Source organism: Camelina sativa, chromosome 4 (assembly GCF_000633955.1).
Source record: "Camelina sativa cultivar DH55 chromosome 4, Cs, whole genome shotgun sequence".
NCBI classification, from domain to species: Eukaryota; Viridiplantae; Streptophyta; class Magnoliopsida; order Brassicales; family Brassicaceae; genus Camelina; species Camelina sativa.
Window position 1 is genome coordinate 7616497 of NC_025688.1, and position 26289 is coordinate 7642785.

Consider the following 26289-nt stretch of genomic DNA (forward strand, 5'->3'; position numbering starts at 1 on the left):
AATAGCTTAACCCCCCCCCCCCCTTGTTTTTTTACGTGATCAGATATTTTGAGTTTGTCTTCGACTTCCACCCCCAACGCGCCATGGTCAGGAAGCCGTCACTTCGCGAGCTTAGAGAGCAGTCGCAGCCATCTCGGAGGGTCCACGCCGGTGATGTCGTTGCAGCGTTAGCCTCTGCCCTTCGCGCCGTTCAGCCTACCCCATCTCGGGTAGGTAGTGAGGACGTCAATCAAACCCCCGCGACCCTGGCTGGTCCTTCTGTGCCGACCAAGGAGATAATGCTTGTCAGCTTGCAGTCAACTCATGGTGAGCCGTCCCTGCTGTCGAAAAGGGCTCGCACAGACAACCCCCGGGTCCCTGAGGTGAGGAGCCGTGAAAGCCGAGGAAGTCACCCCACAGGAGGTAACCCCGAAGCCCCCGCTGGAGATCCAGTTGCCTCCGGGAACGGCTCATCATCCAGCCGCCCTTTCCATTGGAGGTTTGCCCACTCTCGAGATTCCCCCGTGGTGGAAGACCATCTTGGGATGGCCACCCTCTTCCGGCACTTGAAGACCGCCAACTGTCAAGTCCTGCTGGTGAAGGACCTCACCGAGAGGGAGGCTTACATCGAAGCGATGGCGGCTCACGCAAAAGTAAGCTAAATTGAGGAACCGCTGTTCAGGCCTAGTTCTGCTTTCTTTTATCCATCTTTCCTTTTGACACAAGTACCATGTTTATTTTTTTTGTTTTCTTTTGGTTTGCTTGCAGTCTGTGGCCGCTGACAACAAGCTGGTGGCGCTCTATGAGCGGAGGCTGAAGGACACCCCGCAGGCTGCTGAGCTAGAGAATACGACGAGGGTGGTTCACGAGCTTACGACGGCACTCAACGCTGGCAAGAAAGGGAGGTAGCTGCAAACAACAAGGTCGCGTCCCTGGAGAGTGAGATAATTTCCTTGAGGAGCGTTCGAGACAAGCTGCTCACCGCTGAAGCCGACCTCTCCTCCGCCAGGGATGCTCAAGCCAAAGCGACAAGAGACCGGGACCTCCTGCTAAAAGAGAACTGATGGCTGAAGGAAAAGGTGGCACGGGCTGATCAGTGGCACGCGGAGGCAACCCGTTAGGCGGTTCGTGATGCCAAGGAAATGATGTCCCAAGACTATCGGGCAGTTTTGGACTCGGTGAAGAGCAAATGGCAAAGGAAGAAAGAGCAGACCGCGGTTGAGAGCGACCTTGCAGAGATCGAGTCCAACCTTCTCATGATCAAATAGATCGACGAGGGGAGGACGTCGATCGCGGAGGAATTGCAGGTCATCGAAACTCAGCGGGCGGTCTTTGCGGTTAGGTCCGATTCCTTGGTGGTTTTGGACTTATCGGTGAGCAAGCTTGATCTTCCACAGATTTCAAGCTCGATGCTAGAAAGGGGGTCCCGCTTGGTCTGAACGAGCATGGGAGAAATGCAAGCGCCGCAGTGGATCCGGAGGTTGGAACGGGGGGGGGAAGACGTCTGATTGCTGTTCTCAATAACTTTGTTTCGTTTTATCTTTAAACTCTGATTTGTTTGCCCGCAGTGGATCCCTTTTTTTTTGTTTAATTTTGTCTTTCATGTTTACTTAGAATGCGTAAGTTTTATCATCACTTTTTATTTTCTTCGTTCGCCTGATCAACATGAGTTTATCGCGGGCTATCGCAGGCGGACGTGCGAGTGGTAGGTTCCGGGGAACCTTTACCGGGGATCCGTTGTGTCAGCTTTGAAAAGCTCACAATCGAGCGCGTCGCTCGAGCATGGAGACGTTTGTTGAATTCTGAGGTTTTTCGAGTTGGGTAGCGGGATAGTCTTTATTTCCGCGTGAGGTTGTGGAACAGCTGGGCGCTGTTTGTTTTAGTGAAGTTCCGTTAGATCCGTTACTATCGAAGAGGTGTTCGGGGGATTCGAAGTGACCTAAGTTGGGTAGCGAGGTTATTTGAAACTCGCATGTGATGCCCAAGGGCGTTCTTGTTGTTTGTCTGTTTTGGTTTTGAACTGTCTTACTTAATCTTGTGATTGGCAAGAGTTATTGGACATTGAAGTAATGTAATGCTTATGAGCGAATCTGGTCGCGGCGAAAAGCTTGCATTCTATTTGGGTGGAGTGGTTATAAACATGGAGAGAGTTATATTGGAGAGGTGGCTGCGCTCGAGGGATCGAGCTGCCTACGTACCCCGTAAAGGGATCAAGCCAAATCGTAGTTCAGTTATTATCAATACTTACTAGAAGTACGTCTTGAGATTCATGACGTTCCAAGGCTAGAGCTCGGCTTTTCTGCTGCTCTCGTCCTCGAGGCGATATACGCCATTGCGAACGACTTCGGTGATACGGAAGGGTCCTTCCCACTTGATCCCCATTATCCTAGCGTTCTTCTCCTTTCTGTGATCGAACACTTTACGGAGCACTTGATCTCCGACGACAAAACTTTGAGGCCGGATCTTTGAGTTGTAGAAGCGGGCTATGGCGATTTGGTAGTTTTGAACTCGCACGTAGGCTCGCTCTCTTTTCTCTTTAATGATGGTGAGGTTATCACGTAGTGCTTCGTTGTTCGCCTCCTCGTTCTCGGGGGAAACAACTGGGCGGATACTGCCCACGGAGATTTCTGCCGGTATTACAGCTTCGATCCTGTAGGATAGGGAGAAAGCGGTTTCACCCGTGCTACCACGTGGCGTTGTCCGGGTGGCCCAAAGGACCCCGGGGAGCTGAGCATCCCAACAGGACTTTGCAAAGGTCAAACGGCGCTTGAGACTGTGCAAGATCAGTTTATTGGCGGCCTCGGCCTGTCCATTTCCTTGGGGATACCGGGAAGTATGTGGGGTTACAAAACTTTTGAACCGCGGAGGACACCAGGTTCGTACCGTTATCGGTTACGATTTCGTAGGGGATTCCGTGCCGGCATAACACGTTTTTCCAAAGGAAATCCTTCACGTGTTCCCCCTTAATAGACTGGTAGGACTCGGCCTCGATCCATTTAGTAAAGTAATGGGTTACAACCAACAGGTTAGTCACACGTCGTTTTCCCGACTGCTCGAGAGGTCCAATGGCATCCATTGACCATCACATGAAGGGTAAGGAGCGGAGACCGAGCTCATCATCTCAGCGGGCTGGTTAATCATGGGTGCATGACGTTGGCAAGGGTCGCATTTTTTGGCGTGTTCGTTGTAGTCCGCGAGCATGGTTGGCCAGAAATATTCCTGCCGTTTTATTGTGAGGGCCAGCGAGCATCCTCTAGAATGATTTCCGCAGGGACCCTCATGAGCCTCTTTCATGATGATTCGGGTTTCATTCCCGTATACGCATTTAAGGTAAGGTCCGGAGATGCATCGCTTGTACAGCTCTTCGCCGATAATGCAGAACCTCGCGCTTTATGCCTTGAGCTTCCGCGCTTGCCATCAATCTTTGGGTGTAGTTCCGTTTTCGATATAATCGCGAATTAGGACCTGCCAATCTGTTTCCAATTCTATTTCGTGCTCGTTTCCGGAGATACAATCATCCAGGAGCTCGTCATCCTGGTCGGGCGTCCACTCGGGTTCCTCCCCATCGAGGCCGGTGGCGGCCTCGACCTGGTGGACGCTTTGGGCTTTGACAGGGATGGAGATACTAGGCTCATTTATGCCTTCGACGGGTTTGACTCATTTGACTGAGGGATCGGAGGTGGAAGCCAGCGCGGCGAGGGCATCAGCGGCTGAGTTCTCTCCCTGGGGAATTTTGGTGAGTTCGAACGACGCAAACTGCTCTGCCAGTGACCGGACTACTCGGAGGTAAGCATCCATCCTTTCACAGTTCGTGTCATAGTTTCCGTGGTACTAGCTGGTGACGAGTTGTGAGTCGCTGAAAGCGGTGAGCTCCTTAGCTCCTACACCTAATGCTTGCCGGAGTTCGGCTATCAAGGCTTCGTACTCGGCTTCGTTATTTGAGATCGCGAACCCGAGCCTGAAGGACTGTTTCATGATTTCGTTGGTCGGGGATACGAGTCGAATTCCGATCCCGCATCCCTACCTAGATGATGCTCCATCAGCGTATAACAATAACCCCTTAGAGTGGTTCTCGGTGTCCTTTTTGGCCGCTGCGAGTTCGATTACGAAATCAGCGAGGACTTGTGCTTTGGCGCAAGTCCTTGGTCGGTACTCGATATTGTACTCGCTAAGTTCTATAGCCTATTTGGCTAGTCTGCCGGATTGGCTTGGACTATGAATAATAATCTGGATAGCTTGGTAATGTAGAGGAAGAGGTGTTTCCCATCCGCTGGCTTCGAAAGGACGGGAGGCTCCGTGAGATACTTTTTCAATTCTTGGAATGCTTCCTCACACTTGTCATCCCACTCAAATTTTCGGTTACCTTTCAACAACTGATAAAATGGGAGGCAACGATCCGTAGATCACACGATGAATCGGGCAAGGTTGCTATCTATTTTGGATTCGCTTCGATTCCGCGTTCCATGACCAGATATCCTAGGAATTTGCCGGATGCGACGCCGAACGTGCATTTGGTCGGGTTGAGTTTCACCCCGTACTGGTTCAGTATTTTGAAACATTCTTTGAGCTGGTAGACGTGATCTTGCTCGCGCATTGACTTGACGAGCATGTCGTCGATATAAACCTCCATGGTTTTTCCAAGGTGTTTGGCGAACATCTTGTTGACTAGCCTCTGGTAGGTTGCTCCAGCATTTTTAAGTCCGAAAGGTATTACTTTGTAGCAGTAAGTGCCTCGATCGATAATGAAAGCTGTTTTTTCTTGATCGGCGGGGTCCATCTGAATCTGATTATACTCCGAGAAAGTGTCCATGAAGGACAAAATCTCGTGACCGACGGTTGCTTCGACCAATCGGTCGATATGGGGAAGAGGATCCGCCATTTCCCATATTTCTTTTTGACCACTACAGGGTTGGCCAACCATTCGGCGTACTGGACTTCGCGGATAGATCCTATTTTCAGCAGCCGGTCCACCTCGTCATTCACTGCTTTCGCCCTTTCGGAACCGAGCTTGCGACGCTTTTGTTTTATCGGTTTGTAGGTTGGGTCAATGTTAAGCTGATGAGACGTAACGCTAATGTCGATTCCGTTCATGTTCGACGGGGACCAAGTGAATGTATTGCAGTTCTGACCCAAGAATTGGATCAGGTCGTTTCTGGTATTGGCGTTCAGGTCGGTCCCGATCCCAAAACATCGCTCCAGATGTCCTTCCACAATTGGAACTTGGTCGACCTTGGTCATTATGGGTCCGCGCGCAATGGGGTCTTTGCGGCTAGCGAGCTGACGAGCTTCGAGTTTGTCAGCGATCATTAATTGCTATTTAGCGGAATTCTTCATTAAGTCGTAGCCGCCTCTATAACACTGTCTTGAGGTGCGTTGACTACCATAGATGGTTGTGATCCCGCCCCGAGATGGGAACTTAACGCACTAGTGGTACGTTGATGGAACCGCTTTCATCTCGTACAACCATGGTTTGCCGAGGATGGCATTGAAGGGCATAGGACGATCGACGACCACAAAGTCGACCAGACGCTGTACCCCCCTGGCTTCTACTATGAGCTGAACGGTGCCCTTGGCCAAGGTTGTATCACCGGCGAACCCGGTGAGTGGGGTTTTGGCCCCTTTTAGTTCGGAGTCGGGGTAGCCCATTCTTTTAAAAGCGTCGTAAAACAAGAGATCGACTAAGCTCCCCGTATCAATTATTATTCGAGAAAGCTCGCATCCTCCGACATCTAATCTCACGATTAGAGCGTAGTCGTGTGGTTTATCCAGGTCAGCGGTCTCGCTTTCCCAGAAGGTGATCTCGTAATCTGGATCAGAGCGGGGTTTCCTCTCTCGGTGATAACTCTCGACCCTGCGTTGATACGCTTTGATCGAGTTAACTGAGTTGCGGCATAAAGAATATCCTCCCGTGATGTAGTTGACCCTATGGATCGGGGCAGGGTCTACGAAACATCAGGAGATGTTTGGGAGGAAACTTGCGAGCTTCCGAGGAGCCGGAGGTGGGGTAAAGACCGACATGGGAGAGGTGCGAAAAAGGGTGAGCCCTTTGAAAACTAGGTCAATACGTTTCTTCGGGGTTGGAGGGGGTGAAGACCCCTCTACCTCATCGACTCTTTCGCGTTTCGCGACGGTTTCCTTGGTTTTCACATTGGCTTCCCTTGCCTTCCCTCCCTCTTTTTTGAGGTCGATTTCGCCGAACTCTCCTGTTTCGTGCTTTCGCGCGAGGATGCGCCCCACAGTTCTGCGCTCTCGGAATCAACCATGAAGACGTGAGGACCAAACTCGAATAGTTCTTTCCTGAAAGTCTTTTTGGAAGGGTTGAATGATGCCTTTGCCGACTTATGGAGCTCGGCCATAGCGGCTCGCTCCTCTTCGGCTCTGCCAAAGTTAATTGACCTGTAGAGCGCGTCGTCGAGCGACGGTGGCTGTCGGACAGTGAGCTCTTCTCGGAATTTTGAACTATACCATAGGCCATGCCGGAGGGCCGCTAGGGCGACCTCGTCGTTCAAGTATTCGATCTTCTTCCAAGCTAAGGTGACCGAATCAGATCTTTGGCTTCTAGTCCAGGGAAAAGACGAGCCACTCCGCCGGATTCATTCTTGTCGAGGAGTTCTCAGGAGCACCGGGGGTACCGATGATATGCTCGGCTGATCCGACGTATCCGATCAAGGGGTGCTCGTCAGGTCGTGAGCTCGTGTTGCCCTTTAGGGCTGACGAGCTCGGAGCTCCGTTGTTTTCCGAGGGCATGAATATGGGTAGCGTTCTGATCCCGGGTGGAGTGACGTGGACCGCCTCGAAGTCAAGACGTGTCCGAAGCAGCGCTCTTTCCATGGGATCAGTTGAAACTATCCCCGAAGGGTACGTGGCGCCCCGATTGAGGTCGAGATTTGCGTGAGACGCGAGTTCTTGCTCGTGTCGTTCGATCCTGCTCATGAGGGCCCGATTTGTCGCGTCATGGCTTTGAGTCTTGTCGATCAAGACGGCAAGCATTCCTCGTATCTCAGAAAGATCGTTTCGGCCGGGAATCCCTGAGGAGGACAACGACGTTAGGTGCTTCACGGGTCGGTTCGATCTGTTATTCTCAGAACGAGTCCACACCCGGGACTAGTTTTTGTTTCCCATTAGGGTCATAGGGACCGTGGGAATAATCCTGACAGAGCCTCCTGGGATTGAGCTATCGGGATCTCGGGATGGGACGGATCCATGACGGGTGAGATCCGCGCCCCTGAGGAACCCGTCACAGGTCTGATTGGATTCGAGATGTCATGATCAGACTGGGCTGGTATTTTTGCACCCTGAGAAGGGGCATTGTTGGGGATGAATCCATGGTGTGCTACTGGTGACACAGTTTCCGGGATGGTTGTGTTTGCTGCGCATGGATCCATTTCGCCTAGATTTCTTCAGAATAATCGATTTTTGAGAATAGAAAGACCTAAGTCCCCACAGGCGGCGCCATATTGTTGGATACCAAATACAACAACTAGAAAGATTTGATTAAGGAATAAGATCAGGGCAGACTTTCGGTATAAATCGACATGAACAATGAAGAACAAGCGAACTGGACTTTTTATTGATTTCTTTTTGTGTGCTCATTTTAATTACCTTCTTTTTCTTTACAAAAGACGAATATTTAAACTCAACCATGAACCCGACTCCTCCTGTAATCTCGCTCGCGATCTTAACCTCGACCTCCCGACCTCATCTTCAGTTTGACTTCGCCCTTCGGCTCGAGCTTTCTTCCTGGGCCTGACATGAACCAATTTGCTGGGTTGACGTTTAGTTTTTAGTGGGCTTTTCCATTAGGCCTCTAACCAGCGAAACCCAACACCAACAAATACCATATTTATAAAATGGTTTTAAGTCTCTATGAACCTAGTAGTTGGAAAAACAAATACTATGTATCTTTTAGATTATTTTTTTCCGTGTACTCCAACATTCAAAAATAAGTTATTAGATTAAACGAGTTAACATATTTTACTTAAGTTTGGCTCCTTTTCTGTAATTGTTTTTTGTCAACTTTGAGACAAGTCTCAAATATATGATATGAATTTGCATATTGCAAATAGTCTCTAGTGGTCCAAGAAACGTATAATAATTATTAAACCCAACATCACTTCGTTATATAATTATTTGTAACATCAAGAAAGCAACAAGAGGGATAACAAATTGAAGACTCACAAACCACACCAAACTTTCTATAATTTCCAATAATGGCAGAAACAGTAAGTCTCTGGCAGAGAGAGGCCGTGTTCTTGACGGCAATGATGGCAGTCGAAACTGGCGTGGTCGGAATAAGTACTCTGTTCAAAGTAGCAACTTCAAAGGGACTTAACCTTTATGCTTTCCTCGGCTATTCTTATCTTCTAGCTTCTCTCCTTCTTCTGCCTTCTTTTATCTTCTCCAACAGGTTTCTAATAACTTTATTCTTTAAAACCGTTTCACACCCAATTTTTTTTCTATTGACTTCATTGAAGTTGTTTGTTTCTGTTTTTTTTTTTTTTTAAAACAGATTAAGATCACTTCCTCCACTAAGTTTCTCAATACTTTGTAAAATAGGACTTCTTGGATTACTAGGGTAATATTCAAATAACACTATCTTTTTTTCAAATTTTAAAATTATGGAATTATTTTCCTTCAAGTGTTGCTAATATTCGATTTTTTGGGGGCAATATAATTTATGATTTGTGGCATGTAAAAAACAGATCTATGTATGTGATCACAGGATACATAGGCATCAAATACAGCAACCCAACCTTAGCCTCCGCCATTAGCAATATCACTCCTGCTCTTACCTTTATCCTTGCCATTATCTTCAGGTTTGATTTTATTAACTTTTTCCTAATATTTGCATATTTTATATTAGATTTAGAACGGAGTCACAGACTATAGTTACATTTCTTTACTATAGTCTATAAAATGTTTACGTGTCGATATGTAGTAACTATCAAAAAAAAACTTGGATCATATTAGGTTTTACTTCACCATATTCAATAATATATTTTCCTAACCAAAACTTTTTACTAACAGAAATATTCTAAAATAGCATTAAAATAAGTTTTATGCACAATTAGCATAAACTCCATTATTTTTCAAAAACAGCACCATATTCAACTTCCTTTGATTCTTTCACATGGCTTTCTTTTTCTTTTGGATTAATGTAACACAATTTTTTAAAAATAAAAGGATGGAAAAAGTATCATTCAAAGAAAGGAGCAGTTTAGCGAAAGTGATGGGGACTATATTGTCACTAATAGGCGCACTTGTGGTGGTTCTTTACCATGGTCCACGTGTCTTTGTCGCATCTTCTCTGCCGTATCTAAACTTCCGTCAGTTTTATCCATCGTTGTCATCTTCAAAATCTGATTGGCTCATCGGTGGTGCTCTTCTAACCATAAGAGACATCTTCGTTTCAGTTTCTTTCATTCTCCAGGTACCACTTTTTCTTGACTCTTATTTAATAATCTCAAAACCTGATGTTTAAGTGGAGAACAACTTACAAGTACATATGAACCTTGGTTTACATGGTTGGAGACTTTAATAATATTAAATCAAATTCTCTTAGATTGTTCTATTTCAATAAAAGCTGGAATTAGATATAGTTGCAGTTTTCTTCCAATAATTAATTCTACATAATGATGTTGGACAGGCACAAATAATGAGTAAATATCCAGCTGCATTGACAGTCTCCTTCCTCTACACTGTATGTGTTTCAATCGTGACCACGGCAATTGGATTAGTAGTTGAAAAGAACAATTCAAGCGTTTGGATCATTCATTTCAATATTACTTTGATAACAATTGTAACTATGGTAGGTTATATATTAAAAAAAAAAAAAAAATTTACCAAAATTCTTTCGTTGTGATCTTAATATAATCTTTTATAAATTATTTCAGGCTATAATTACTTCAGTATACTATGTGATTCATTCGTGGACAGTACGTCACAAAGGACCGTTGTACTTGGCGATATTTAAGCCATTGTCAATCTTAATAGCAGTGGTTATGAGCGCGGTTTTTCTCAACGATTCTCTCTATCTCGGATGGTATGTGAATCAATAGTCTTCAATATTCATCGACAAATTTACAAACAAAACCATTTTTCGATTTCTTGCTTCATTTTGCAGTTTGATCGGAGGAATTTTGATAACGTTGGGGTTTTACGCTGTAATGTGGGCAAAGCAAACGAAGAGAAGGATCGGTTGTTGTTACTTTCGGAAAAAGAGAAAACCCCTCTTCTAGTAAACGGCTACAATGACCCAATTTAAATTAAAAATAAATTAGAACCGAAGAGGAATTTACATACTCGTAGTTGCACTTTTGGGTAATTTGTACATATATATACATACAGTGCCGGTCCGTTAATTACAAGTGCCCTACGCAAAACTTAAAGCATGGGCTTTTATATATTACCAAAAAAATATAACCAATTGTAAATAAGACTTTATGTTAATGTTTTGAATTTTATTAACACAAACCAAAGCTAACGCATTAGATTTGATGAAAGAATTTATCTTATAGTTTAATAAAGCAAACAACTAAACTCAAAAGGAAAAAAAAAAATCAAAATCAAAACCAAAACTAACAATTAACCTCAAAAACTATGATTTTCACTTATATTAAAGCCTACATATTTGTAAAAGCCTTTAGGCATATATAAAAGTTTTATAAATATTTTTAAAAAATGTCCCTAAATTTTTTGATGTCCTAATCAATTGCTTCAGTTGATTGCTCTATGGGCCGGACCTGTATACACGAATACTATTACTGTATTACATTACATATTGCTTTGTATATAAATCTGAAAACTTAGTATCTAATTGTTTGAATCATGGACTAAGACTCTCTTGATTTATCGGTGGTTAGTAAATATTTATAAATATGACCTCCTAAATTTTTATATAGAATTTGATGCCGTAGGCGAACATTTTTTTTTTCTTGCATAGGCACAACATGTATATATGTACCGATGTACGCAATAACTGCATGTGTTGGTCAGTTTAAAGTAGTATTCAAAAGATTTGTACATTAGGTGATAAATTTTAGTAGTATATACTATTCAAACAGATTCATATAATTACATCAGAACAATATTGCGTGTTCGACAACTTGGCCATTTGGATTTTGATCCGGGTGCTTTATCCATGGTGTATTTCCAAGCGTTACAAAAAAAAAAAAATTATGGTTTAATTATGGAAAGCAAAAGTGATAAAGTCTTCGTAGTTAACTGCATAGCTTCCTCCTTGAAGACATAGCGCGGTCGGATTTAGTTTGAGAAGGTCCGATCCATGAGCATAGGAAAATTTAAATAATCCAAATTATCGTAACTCTTATTTATTATCACTTGTAACATCTTTTCATCATAGTTTTTGTATAACGCATCTTCACTTATATATAACCATATAGTATTAGGCTATTAGCATTTATAAGTATCTACCAGATGGACCATTGTATAAGATTGAAATTACGAACTTCTGAACGGAACGTCACCACCACATGAACTCGTCGGACTTTAGTTATTAATTTTTTTTTTTTACCAAACGTTGATAGCTCAATTGATAAACTTTCTCGCAAAGTTTAGAAGTCGTTGGTCGAAGGACGGTATTTGAGAGAGGAACCTAGGCCCGGAACTTCTTAGTAATTCAACAAAAAAAATATTTCTCAAAGTTGGGATATCTAAAATATTTTTACCTTACTTGACTGGACATTTGCTTGTAGAAATCGGGTTAAAGTAAGAATACGCGCGATCACGTACGTTAGGGAAAAAAAAGAAATGCTTGCAAAACAAACGCCATTAACAAAGAAATAATCTCTGATCTTTCACGAGCAAACTCTTCAAAGCCGACACAACTTAAGAAGAAGATCCATGTTATTGTACTAAGGACATGATTCTCAGAAAAGAACAGCCTTTTAGTTCAGCTGTTCGAGTATCTTGTAACTTGTAATATATTAACCGAGTTTAGCTGCTATATAGTAACCGAGTTTTACTTTTAACATCTAAACAAAAACAAAAGTAAATTAAAAAAAAAAAAACGGAGTTGCATTGTATCACAAGTTTTAAAAAAACAGCAAAGAGGAGCTTTGGAGAAGCCAAGTGTCATATCCCTCACCCCTAACAACGCCACTGCAATAATTTGATTGCACAAGGGATAATATATCATAAAAATAATAACGAAATCTCTCCCCTTTAGCACATAAGATCAAATCAAAAATTCTAAACACAAAAAAAAATATTAAAAGAAAAAACAATTTGCGGGCGGATTTGAGTTTGTGCATCACTATCGTCCATCGATGTCATGTGTCGAGAAGAGCGTCTGCTAGAGTGTTTTTTTTTTAATACTCTTGTTTGGTGAACAAAATTGGGCCTTAATTTTACTTGAGGCCTGCTCGTAGCCTATGTAGTCATAACCTTCGCGATACTTGTTAAATTATGGTTATATGATTTTAATTTAAATATTTAGGTTCATGATATTGTTACTCAATTTATTAGGTTTCGGTTGTTATGATTAAAAAAAGGTATTTTTTAAAACGCTCTTATTAATTCTAATTCTAGAATAATGAGTTAGGGATCGGATTTGTTCGATCCAGGATTTTGCAGGGCTTAGGGGGAAAAAGTACCATGCTTGGGAAGGCCCAATAAGCATGGGCAGATATAAATGATTCAAATTATCATTTCACGTACAAGTACAACATGGAGAGACCAAATGATAGGAGGAAGGTCCACCAAAATTTTACACGAGAGATCTCTCCAAGCCTGTGATACGGATGAAGCAAAGTGTCATATCCCTCAACCCTAACAACTATGTCTAGGACTTCAGTTATTTCGGTGAATTTGGTTCGGTTATTTCAGTTTTTCGGTTTTTTTGAGTTTTGAAAATTTTACCGAATTGAACCGAAATATATTTCGATTCGGTTATTTCGGTTTCTCGGTTAATTCGGTTTTAAAATTTTAAAACCGAAATTAACCGAAATTTGATTAAAAACATGAAAAAATTGGATTTTTCGGTTATTTAGAGATAATTTCGGGTTTTTCTGTTTTATTTCAAATATTTTGGTTTTTTCGGTTTCGGTTATTTTGGTTATTTAGGGTAAATTTCGGTTTTATTAGTTTTTTTCCTAAAAAAATTAAAAAAAAAAAAAAAATCGGTTAACAGAAATATTTCGGTTTTTTCAAAAAAAAATTGTACCAATCGGTTCAGCCGCCATAACTGAAACCGAACCGAACACCAAAAATATCGGTTCGGTTCGGTTCGGTTATTTCGGTTTGGTTTAAAATCCCAGGGCTACTAACAACGCCAGCGCAATAATTTAATTGCACGAGAGATTATATATATCATAAACATAATAACGAAATCTCTCTCTCCCCCGGCCAACTAAACACCGGAATTGAATGTTTGTGTTGTTGTACATATGACCTCTGTTTGTTTATAGATGTCATTATGTGATGACAATAGTTCACATAGTTAACAGGACTTTTATATTGTTTGTGTGTGTGGTCATGTATTGGCATATACTTCAAGTAGCTGACAATCATTTTTCCCTTTTTTAAAATACAAACATTTTTTAATATATAAATTCTACTTTTTACGATAGGTTTAGAGCTTTTCTATTTTTTATTTAAAAATATTTAGAAAATTAAAAATTGACACATGACAATATCTTATCAATATAATTGACAAGTCTCACGATCTTGTTGATGACTAATTTTGAAAACCAACTTTTATATAATAAGATCTACTTTTGGACAAATGTTATGAAAAAATGTTTTTAAATAATATGAACATGTAAAAAAGTTACTAAAAATATTTCAGAGCTATAAACTTATATCTATTAAAAAAAATTGCATGTAAATGTTATTGCTTATATTACTTTTATAGATCCTCCTCATATTCAAAACTAAATGGACATATGAATATTGATATATATGAAAATAAAAACTTATTTACCTTGTAATCAAAGTCCAAAATTACCTGAAAAAACTATCCAAAACTTCACAAAAGTATTTGAATTATTCGAAAAATTTATGCAAAATAAAAAGACCCAAATTACCTAAAAGTATCTGAATTGACAAAAAAATATTGAAAAGAAAACTAATCAAACTCTTTAAAATACTCAAAAATCCACGAAATACCACGAAACTAAAAATCGTTCTGGCTTCTTCGGATGACCAAAATTTCAACCTCTAAAAATTGTCAAAAAATTTTAAAATCTAGATTCGAGTTCAGATCTCTAAACTTATACTATCTATTAAAAAAATTTGCATTAAATTTTATTGCTTATAATACTTTTACAGATCCTCTTCATATTCAAAACTAAATGAACATATGATTATTGATATATATATATATATATATATATATATATATGAAAATAAAACTAATTACCTTGTAATCAAAGGTCCAAAATTACCCGAAAAAGGAACTATCCAAAAGTTCATAAAAGTATTCAAATTATTGAAAAATTTCTGTAAAAAAAAAAAAAGACCCAAACTACCCAAAATATCAGAATTGACAAGAAATATCGAAAATAGAACTACTCAACCTATTTAACATATTCAAAAATCAACTAAGAGGGGGTATTGAATTTGACATTCTAAAGGATTTTAGAGTTTTCTTAAAATCCTTTGTTATTCAATTGAAGATTTTTAAAATCTTATGAAATCCTATATTATTCAACTTAAAATTTATGTAAAATCCTTTAAAATAATTCAGAATCTCTTGTTATTCAATCAATAATTTTTAAAACTTACTTGAAATCTCTTGTTATTCAATATAGGGAGGTTTACTAAACTAAATCGTTGTTTATTACTAGAATGGGGGTAGGTAGGTTTGCTTATAAATGCCAGAACAGCCCTTGGCGGAATGTGTTCGGAAAAAGGAAATTACGTTACATGCCATCGTTGAGAGTGTTAAAAGAGAGCTGTTTTTGGAGGAAAAAGATCTCGCCAAACCATAAGTCTACTGTAGAAGTGACGGTAGATTTAGTTAAAATGGGTAGAGTTATATAATAGTTTAATCGGTTTACTTAGATTTATTCGGTAGATTGAAGTATAATGGCGGGAGAGATATAGTTAAGCGATAGAGTTACATTTGTAGTAGAGTTATGCGACAGAGATATAAATAGTTATGGTAGACTTAGTAAATTCAATAGAGTTATTTAGTAGATTAAGTCAAAGCCGTAGATTTATAATTAGTGGTGGTAGAGTAAGTTATAAAAAGATTGTTAGAGTTATGCGTGAAATAGAGATTGATGAAAGACTTACACGAAGTGATGGTAGAGTAATAATATGGAATTGAGTTATGTGGCAGACTAATAAGAAGTGATAGTAGAGTTAGTGGTGTTGATTGAGTTAAAGCTGATAATAGAGTTTATAAAGGATGTTATGATAGAGTTACTGCTGACTAAATTAGCATAAGAACCATAGACTTTGTGTTTGGTGTGGTGGTAGAGATATTGAATTGTAACAATTTTTTGTAGGTTAAAAGGGAGTTCCCTACTAAATGAAAAGACAATTTTGCCCTGAAGATGTGTTCCTTAGCCGAACACATCCCGAACCCATCCATTCCATTACTTTAAGAAATTTGCTCGAAAAATGGTGGAGATCCCTTTGTTATGTGGGAAGTGGATATTTTCAAGCAACCGTTGGGTGTTTAGGGTGGATGCAAGAAGAGGTTTTAGAGTGATAGGACTGACAAGACGAATTGGTTATGAGGAGTTTGTTGAAATGGTGTATGAGGATTTCGGGTTAGATAGAAGAGTTTGTGAGGTGAAGTTATCATACAAATTAGGAACGAAGACTTCGTCGTTTTCATTACCAGAGGACACCCCGCCAGTGTTTGTTTGTAATGGGAGACAGTTTCAAGGACTCATCCGACAAAGTCAAACAGAAGGAGTGAGTCGGCTTTGTGTTGAAATCGTCCATTCAAGGGAGGAGGAGGAGATCTCTAAAGCCGGAAATACGATAAATTGGAGAGGGCTACCAGTCACGATTACTATGAAGTGAAGGTGGCAGGGAAAAGACAAGTGGGAGAAGACGAGGAAGAAGGGGAAGAAAACGATGAAGACAACGAATTGAGGTTTGATTGTTTTGATGACCCAGATGGAGCACGTTCAGGGGATGAAGAGTATAGTGTGCTTAATGATAATGAAGTTGAGCAAATTAAGGATGACGAAGAGGCAATTATGGAAACAACAAAAGCAAAAACATGTTTTTCGTTTCCTAAAAGTAATTGTAGTTTTTGCAGTCTGTTTGAGGAATTAGATATCATGAAATTGATATAGCAGTTGGGGAAACATATGAGTCAAGAAAAGCTTTGTGTGTTAGATTGAAGATATTAAGTGTCGTCCAAAAGTTTGACTTCTATGTGCCTCAATCAAGGCCTACTTTGTATGTTGTGAAATGTTGGGTTTGTGGCTGTCGGTGGAGGGTGAGAGCTTCAACGATTGGTGATTCTCCAATTTTCCATATTTGGATTTATGAAAGGCAACACAGTTGTTCCGTGACCGAACGGAATAGGCGTGCAAGAAAAGCAACACCAGATATTTTGGCAGAACACTACAAGGAATTCGTTGGGGGTTTAGGGTCTGGTGTTGTGCCAAACCATGTTGCAGCTGGTCTTAATCTACGGTATGGAATAAAGGTAAGTGTATGGAACATTACACTTGATTGTTATATGGCATTAAGTTCATGTTTGATCTTATACATTTTCTTATTCCTAATTTGTTGTAGATGGGTATTGGAAAGGTCATCGTATTCTCAAGTGTGCTCGTGAATTAGTTAGGGGTAGTTATGAAAGTGGATATTCAGAACTACCTTCGTACTTATATATGATTAGAAGAGCAAATCCCGGAACTCTGACTAGGTTAGAAGTGGATGGGGAAGATAGATTCAAATCCGTTTTCATAGCATTTGGGGCTAGCATAGATGGATTTCCATTCATGAGGAAATTCATAGTGGTTGATGGTACCTTTTTGAAAGGCAAATATCTAGGAACGTTGCTATTGGCGACGACACAAGATGGGAACTATAACATATTCCCTCTAGCTTTTGCTGTGGTCGATACTGAAAATGATGAGTCATGGGAATGGTTTTTTAGACAACTCAGTCGTGTTATTGAAGATGATGAAGGGCTTGCCATTATATCGGATAGACATAAGTCCATCGGGAAAGCAATAGGAAAAGTTTATCCTCTTGCTAGTCGTGGGATTTGTACTTACCATCTACACAAAAATATTCTGGTTAGATTTAAAGGCTCTGAGACGTTTGGTTTGGTGAAGAAGGCTGCAACTGCATATAGGCTCCAAGAGTTCAATGAATTGTTTCAGCAACTGCAACAGGTGAACCCAGACCTACACGCCTATTTGGTGCGGGCTGATGTAAGTAAGTGGAGTCGGGTCCATTTTCCAGGTGATAGGTATAATTTTACCACCACCAACATAGCGGAGTCTCTCAACAATGTCTTAAAAGCAGCTAGACAGTATCCCATAGTTAGTCTGCTAGAGGAGATACGGATGATGTTGACTAGATGGTTTGCTGCGAGACGGAAACAGGCTGCTCTTATGACAACTGTTCTGACTACTCAAGTTGAGACGCTTCTCCAGGTAAGATAACATATGTTTATTTGTCAAGCAGATGAGCTTCTTCACGTTTTACATCTACTAAATATGTAGTGCCCTCTGCTTTACAGGCCAGAGTTGCTCGAGCAAGTTTGCTAACTGTCCAAGAGATTGATCCAAACCAATATGAAGTTAGAAGTGGGGCATCCATGAATGTGGTCAACCTATTACAAAAGAAGTGTTCTTTCCGTGTGTTTGATGTTGACAAACTACCGTGTATCCACGCAATTGCTGCCTTGGAGACCGCAAATATTTCAAGAATTTCTATGTGCCATCCCTACTTTTGAACAGATTATCTAAGACATGGTTATGCTAAATCAGTTATGCCGAAGGATGAAACCTGCCCATTACCAGACAATGTCATTGAGAAGAAAGTTAAAAAACCACATGTGAGGACTCAATATAGAAGACCGAGGCTGAGTAGAGCTAAAGGCCCAGTCGAGATTGCCATGGATATGCAAAAGACCCAGGAAATCCCATTGTTGTGGAAACTGTGGACATGTCGGCCACAATCGTCAAACATGCAATGTTTAATATATTAAGTGACAATATCTGTTTGTTTTTTGAAACTGTGGTAAATGACTTGGTTGTGGCCAAAATTTAACTCTGGAACAACACCCTTCTATTATGTGACCTCTTTCCTTTAAAACTCTCACTTTAAACCTCTATCACATCACCAAGTTAGGTGTGTGTTAAATGGAACATTTAACCCACATTAATGATTCTTCCCAACCGTGAATTGTAAAATTACTTTACGTCCATTATAGAGTAAAAATATGATTTTTTCCAAATGTCATTATAAAAGATGCATATAAATGTGTTGGCCTAACACGCTTAACCCTAACACAAAGAGAAACTCAACATGGCTTACATTCCAACGCCCGTGGTCACTGATATAATCCGTCGTGTGGGGAAGCAAAGGTTTAGGCACCTTGGTCCATTTATCGCTGTGGGACTGGAGTACAGAGAGCTTGTATACTCCAACGAAGTCTTGTGTGAGGTAGATTTGGATGAATTTATATTCAATGGGCAACTTGCTAATGTTTCTTCCTCCTATAGGCCCTTCTTGATGAAATGTTTTGAGATAGGACATCCCACAGCAAAATACGTTGAATCTCTCAGGATATTGACTCAAGTTAGTCCTTCACAAGCGGTGTTGGATACGCTTGGTGAATCCGCAACTGATAGCATATATGCACACTTCGCATTTGCTATCATGCTCATCTGCTGTGGAGCTTTGGAAGACGGTATACTTTTGTCGAAAGCTTTTTTCAGAAAGGTCCCACACATACACGACGCTATCATGAATGCTGATCAAGTTGAGACACAAATCAGGGAAATGGGTCTTTTTGGATATTGTATTTTCGACGGGTATTATCATTTCGAAATTGCTCCTCTGTGTTAGTTAGAGCATCACGGCGGACTTGACAAATGTGAACATTGTTTCGCATTCACCTACGCTTGTAAGTTTTGAGAAATGTGTTGAAAGGTATGTGTTGCAAGGTAAAATCTACTATGTTTCATATTATTGTATCGTTTTGCTAATGTCGGGATGTATTAGCCAGTTCGTTTATGGTTTTTTCCGATTGTGTAATATTGTAAGTTGTATTAGGTGTGTGTAATATTGTAAGTTGTATTAGGTGGGTATTATCCATGTTTTAATTAGGGTAAGGAATATGTAATATGATTGTGTAATATGATTGTGTAATATGAATGTCGATTACTAGGACAATCCTTCCATAGACTTTATAGTTGTTTTGTATATACAAAATAACCAACAACATTATTGATGTAGACTAACCATTCATTACATGCAACTTTCAACTTTTACACCGCCATATGTGTCCCAAAATACATACCCCATGTTTACAAAATACGACCCCAAGATCATAACAAAATTGCATGTTCTATACTTTGTATCTAAGAACATGCAACGTTGTAATGTATATAAAATGAATCTTGGACATCACAGTCGAAGTTCAAAAGATATTGGTTAGCAACTTAGAGTACATAAAATAAAAGAGTTCCAATCGAGAAACTCGCTGATTATATGAAGGCTGCTCGCTGTGACACAAACTCAACGCCACCATTATCGGAACCACGAGGATTTGGGTCAGTCATTTGGATGAAGAAATCAGTGTCTGGAACCTCATCAAATATCTCAGCAGCAAGTTTTAGTCGGATGGCGGGCATTGCAGCATCAGATAAACCTTCGTATGAAATGTCAATAGCTAAACACTCGATGTATTTAACTGCAAAAATTCCACAATCCCCTTGCTGAAAGTTTTGGGGACACGTTTTAGACCTATAAAACGTGAAAGCCCTTGCACTCATCTTTTTTTTGTTCTCAGGAGTGGAGACAGTATGCATCAACGCTGGAGCCATACGCATATATGGCTTGCAAGACTTCATAACCTCATCCTCTGTGTACAAGCTGCATATACTGTCATAAACTTTAACTCTTCTGCCCACTAAGTCCACTTCTACAGATACCCAATGGTCATTGTTGATGTTGTGTGCAAAGTACAGAACATCAACATCATCAACCCACCTCATCTTCGTGACTCTGTAATTAGGGTAGAGACCATTGTATACTTTGAAATAAATATCAGTGAACAACCAATTCTTCTGACTGTCAAACTGCTTGTAGTCTTGCATCCATTGATTGACAAACCATGGATCCAAGAAGGCAATCCTATCGGTTAAGAAGGGGGACACCGCCTGCATAGATGTTTTCCTAAGCATATGCATCACTGGACACAAGTGCTGCAAGGTTCGAAATAAAACATTAGTATCTGATTGTTTCTATAATGTTCATTCATATAAACTATAAATGTGTCATAAACGAACCGCATCCTGCAACCAATCGTAAGTCGGATCTTTCTTAGGCCACAACTCCTTTGGTGTCATTATCCTTAAGTAAAAATTAGCTGATGAGTCGCAGGTGTCGAGACCATTTTCCCTGCAACACAAAATTAAACAATTATTCACACAATAATTACAAAGTATACAATAAATTGACATCATGAAATTTGGGAGACTAACAGTTCATTGTCTATGAACCCCATTAACTTGTCAACCTTACCTGCAGACACTTTCTCGAAAGGATCATAATGCCCTGGTGAAAGTACCTTCCCCTTAAGAATGTGCCTAACCACTGAACTCCCAATGTATGAGTCAAGCTGTGTTGCTGCAAGGGTTCTATCCCTTTTATGTAGACTACTCTCTCCATCATACTTACACAACAAATACAACTTGTCTAGCGCCAATTCAATATTTTTCCTAGCCGCATTTTCAATAGGGTCTGAAAAACCTGAATCTGAATCTGGCGATGCGGGTTGCTTTTCCTGTGTACAACCAACCTCTCCAGCTTTTTGTTGGTCACATATAGTCCCACCTAAAGCCAATGGTGTTACACATTGTTTCTTGGGTGTTGTAAATTCCTGACTTGTATCTCGAAGGGAAACAACAACAGGTTGCTTTGTAATAGGTGTCGAAGAGCTTCTCCTTCCATGTAAGGCCTTCCTTTCTTACATTTTTAGCATTCTTCGCTTGCAACCTGGTTTTCTTAGTAGGGTTTCTCACCGCACATGAAAATGGAAAATCTTCCTGCGATGTTTGCTTCATCTTTATTGCCCATGACTAAAACGGGAGACATTAATAGAAACACATAACATGGATGCATAAATTTATTAAGAAACTAAAATACTAATTTTAAATCAACAATTCAAGTCTTGTGTGAGTACACAACCAATTAAACGTTAAAAAGGAGAATCGGAAAATGGAAAAGAAGATTATACAGGGCTAAGAAAGAAACTAAAGCTTCAAAACGTTTCAATGCCCACCAACTATTCTATTGTCTGCACAGACAAACCACTGCTCTTTGTAAAACATTTCACATTGTAATTTTTAAAAAATATTTTATTTAAAACCCATCATACCTCATCTTTCTCGGCAGAACTACCAGCCTCCCCTGTTTTTGATTCTTCATCGTGGGCAGCAAGAACTTCTTCTCCAACTCTATTCTCTTCCAAAGCTGCCTTATCAGGTAATCCAGAATTTCCTTTCTTCAACTCGACCACATCATTCTCAAGGACTGAAACCTTTTTTTCTATCTCTTTCACTTGTTCACCAATACTTTTCAACTTCCCTCCCAAGTTTTCATTCATTTCATCCATTTTCCAATCAAGAGTACTCAAAACCTTTAGTACTCTTTCTAGTGCCCCTTTATCCCTGCCCTCCAGCTCAACATCATCGACACCTTCATCATTTAAATCTTTAAGCTTCACCGGACCTTTTACTCTCTTGTGCGCGGAGGAGCAGGAAGACGGCTTAAACTTCTTTAGAGGAGCTGGGTCCTCGAAGACACCCTCCTCTCCATCATCAGGCCACTATTTTTCATCTACACATCCGAGGAAAAAATCATGTAGCAGATTATCCAACAACTTATTTCCACCAACTCCTTCTCCAAATATTGCATTTTACCCTGGCCACATTGGATATATAGCCTCTTCACGTCTGAAAACCAAATGCTTAACGTCAACCTACACGTCAAAGACACACAAATAAAAATAGAAACATCAATAGGGTTTGTCAACATATAAAATTTCACAGGTTTACTAAGTTTATTCTGGATATTTACCCTACCTTTTTCTTTAACTTCTTCTCTGCAGCTAAGGTTGCTTCAACTGAAATCCTTGGTCGGCTTCCACCCCAGGAAAGAAGCGGCACAACAACTTCGACATCATCATCATCAATGATCCGTTTCCTACCTTATTTTTTCCCAAAGTTAACCAAACTTTCCAATGCCCATACCATTAGAACATGTACACATCCATGTATAGCATATGTGTCGTTCTCAAAGGACACAACTTTAATTGACTGAATCAACTCCTTAAATCCAACACGACCCCAAGGAAATTTCTCAAACGCCTCAATATCCAGCACTCATTTCGCATACTCTAATGGAATCCTGCTGGACCGAGATAGTCCCAATATACCAACATGAAGGACAAACAACAGTCCAATCCTCTTTCTAATTTGAGGAAGCGAGGTCCGATGATTCTTCATCGCTTCATCCAACTCAAACCAGTTTGGACCAACCCCTACATCAACCTTTAACTCAGCCCATAATTGAGTGTGATCAACATCCACTTTATCCTCATTATCTATCATATCACACTTCAGGCCTGTTATGTCTTCATACTCATAAAGAGAAAACCTGATAGGACTCCCTTCAATCAATGCCCAAATCTCATAGCTCCTCTCTATTGCCAGCTGTCGAGTTAATACGTGGTGCACCAACTTTTCCCACCATACATAGTCACTATCCACAAGTTCTAAGATAACTCCTACTTGCGATTTCTCTTTGATTTTCGTGTACACATGTTCCCCAATGCACCCATTCATAAATCCAAAACTGCTTAATGTGCAATTATTATGCATGCTCCGTCTCTGCAAAGGCTATTTCCCTTCAGTATACAACCTTGGAGGGTACCTCTTCTCTGCACTTGATCCTTTAACTGCAAAAGGCAACACAATACTATATTAGATTCTATTTCCTGATTTGCGGAAACTACAAATCTTCTTAATTCTAGGTTTTTCTACACTCTAAACACCACACTCTCAAACTCTATCACAACACTCACTAAAACTCTATCACAACACTCACGAAAACTCTATCAAAACCCTCACACAACTCTTTCACAACCATCTATCATACTCTATCACAACACTCACTAAACTATCTATCACACAACACTCACGAAAACTCTATCCCAACACTCACTAAAACTCTATCACAACCCTCACTAAAACTCTATCACAACACTCACGAAAACTCTATCACAACACTCACACACATCTTTCACAACTATCTATCAAACTCTATCACAACACTCACTAAAACTCTATCACAGCACTCACTACAACTCTATCACAACACTCTACATCCAACGCTAAATACACCACGAAACAACAATACAAAACATCTCCTAACCGTTTCCTCGTATACCCTCCCATATCCCTCCTTAACTCCTTTATCAAACCCAATCCCAAACACCCAATTTCAAAATTATACATCTCTCTCAAATCACACACTTACCTTTGGATTTTTTCATCACTAACCCAGATTCTTTCGACTCAACCTTCTTCGTTAGCGCCCCGCCGCTCACCGGTTTCTTCTCACCGAATCTAACCGAACCACACCCTCCATTAGATATTTCAACAAGATTTAACAAACTGCGTTAATCATATATACTCGCCCCTTACTCAATTTCGTCACAACGCGGCTGATTTCCCCTTCAAGATAATCTCCCAACGAAACCCAACCCAAATTTGTAGTGAAATCTATTATGTATTTAACCACCCACCGAGATCTCCCTCCGAATCCCCGGCGATATCGCCTCCGCAATCGCTTCGCCAAGTCGACACCACACAATAGAACACAATTAAACTCTCCCTAGGGTTTCACGATTACATAAGGGTTTCACGATTTCAATTTTTTTGATAGAATCTGATTTTTTTAATCAAAATGGCATACCCGCAATTAAACAGATAACCAAATGGTTAAGTGACTTTTACCAACTAATTAGTACTACTTTAGTAAGAAGAAAAAAACTGACCTAATCTAGTAATAAACCACGATTTATGTACTAGTCTAGTAATTCATACTTCAATATATTACAACTTTTTTAAAACTTGCTACTTTGAATGATTTTAGGAGACTTTCTTTTGTTTTTAAGTTGAAAAGTATGACAATCAAAATCATACCTATGTAGATGGAATTTTAAAAAATTTCAGAGAAAAAGAAAGACCGAAGATCTTGAAGCCAACCCCCCGCCCCCAATCACCAGCCACCTTCTCCATTGGTCTCAGCCTGAGCCGTCGAGTTTTCTGGGTTTGCCGCAGCATCACCAGAGGCAGAGTAAAAAGATAATGAATTCTATTGGTTTGGCTGGGTATAAGTAATCATCACCACACTAAACTACTTGAATCCAATCTTCTCCAGCAAAGCAGCTCCCCAGCCGATGAGCAATTGTGACTGTGAAGACAATTGCTGCAATTGTGACTGTTTTTTTTTACGGTGGAGGCGGCCATTGCCGAGGAGGTTCAGCAGCGAAAGGTGAAACAGAGCAACATGAAGCATAACCTCTGGTAGATGACAACGGTTCACGTTAGGAACTATGAGTTCGTTAGCCTTTTTCGGTTGTACTTTAACTTTTCTGGTTGAGGCTCTCTCTCTCCCTTGAGCTCATGGAGAGTTTGATCAGATTATTATTGGACGCAAAAAAAAAACATCACCATCATGAACTGAGGATATAATTCCAACTATTGATCTGATTTTCTTTTGGTATTGTGTTGTAAAATATTTTAAAATCACCCAAAGTATAATAGTCAAATCTCATAGAATCACATTTCATTTAAAAAAAAAAATAGAAAAACTCTAAAACCAATCAAATCTCTTAAAACTTACTAAAAACTTTCAAAATTCTAAAATATTAAAATCATACCAAATCGTTAAACTTGGATACTAAATGAGTGTTTTGAATCGGGTTCAGTTAGAATATTCTGAACCGGGTATTTTGCCCAAGTAAAAAGGAATTACAGTACTTTGAAAATTTTGCCCATTCCCCCTTCGTCTTCTTCTTTCCCCACAAATCTCTCTTCCTAGGTTTCTGTCTTTCTAAATCTCTCTCTTCCTAGCAAATATTTTTGTAATAGATTTGATCTTGATGATCTAGGTGTTGATGGAAAAGGAGTAGAAGCAGCGTACATTAGCTACTAGGTTTGTTTTGAATTGTTCTGCAATAACTTCTCCATATGTTAGGTTGTTGTTTATGTTAATGCAGTTTGCGGCATACTTCTCGCTACCCAAATCCTTAAATATTCTGCAGTGTAGAGTTAAGATCGACCAGATTTATGTTATTGATTGGGAATTCTTCATTTGTGTTACATGTTGTTGTTTGCTCGAAGCCATTTTTATATGTTTCTGTACGAAGTACTCGGTGAATACATGGAACCAGTCTGTCTGAAGACTGGGAGCAACCATATGAGGTAAATGAAAGTTTTGTGTAATTTTGAATATTGTGTATCTCTCTCTATGTATCTTTGATAAAAATCATATTAGTATTATGCTTATTGAGAATAAAGGTAAAAGAATGTTTATATATTCACAAATCATCATCTTAACTGTCTAATGATCGCCATCAGAAACTCGCTCCACGCATCGATTGGACCAGGCAAACACCAATGGACACAATCATTATAACCTTTCATCCATTTATTTCCCCAGTAACCATTCGGATGCCCATCGGGTCTCATCAGCATAACCCTCGTCACATCCAAAACCGAAAACTTCTTGGCTTTGTTGTCTCGTTTTGTTATACCTTCAAGCTGTTCAATTTGAGATTTCCTGATCTTCATCTCATTGCTCTGCACGTCAATTTGGTTTTCTCCGAAAGGACTCCTCCTGCTGCAAGCTCCTCCGGTATCCCAAGTCCCATTCTCGAAATGGGCTGGTGAAATAGTCCTCAGTATTGTCACCAAATCATCCTTACACTTCTCACACTCGTCGATGTGCTTAAGGACAGCTGAGTATACAAGCTTAAACCCTTCTTCCGGGCTAATCTGAGTCATGTTTGGTAAGTTACAGTAAATGCAACCAAGTGTCTCATCTCCTCTGTGTATAAATATCGGT

The 26289-nt window shown here is 40.2% G+C and overlaps 1 protein-coding gene and 1 pseudogene across 2 annotated transcripts in view; one reads left to right on the forward strand and one right to left on the reverse strand.

Annotated features, from left to right (window-relative positions):
- LOC104780056 lies at positions 8114–10432 on the forward strand (annotated as a pseudogene).
- The window catches only part of LOC104780058 (protein ALTERED XYLOGLUCAN 4-like), a 2548-nt gene continuing 1954 nt past the window's right edge, over positions 25696–26289 (reverse strand). The window contains exon 4 of one of the 2 annotated variants that reach the window (XM_010504515.2): positions 25696–25978. In XM_010504515.2, the coding sequence (XP_010502817.1) occupies positions 25773–25978 (206 nt within the window). In that variant the 3' untranslated portion in view covers positions 25696–25772. The remainder of the gene's footprint in view (positions 25979–26289) is intronic. The other variant, XM_010504514.2, reaches the window with a different exon arrangement.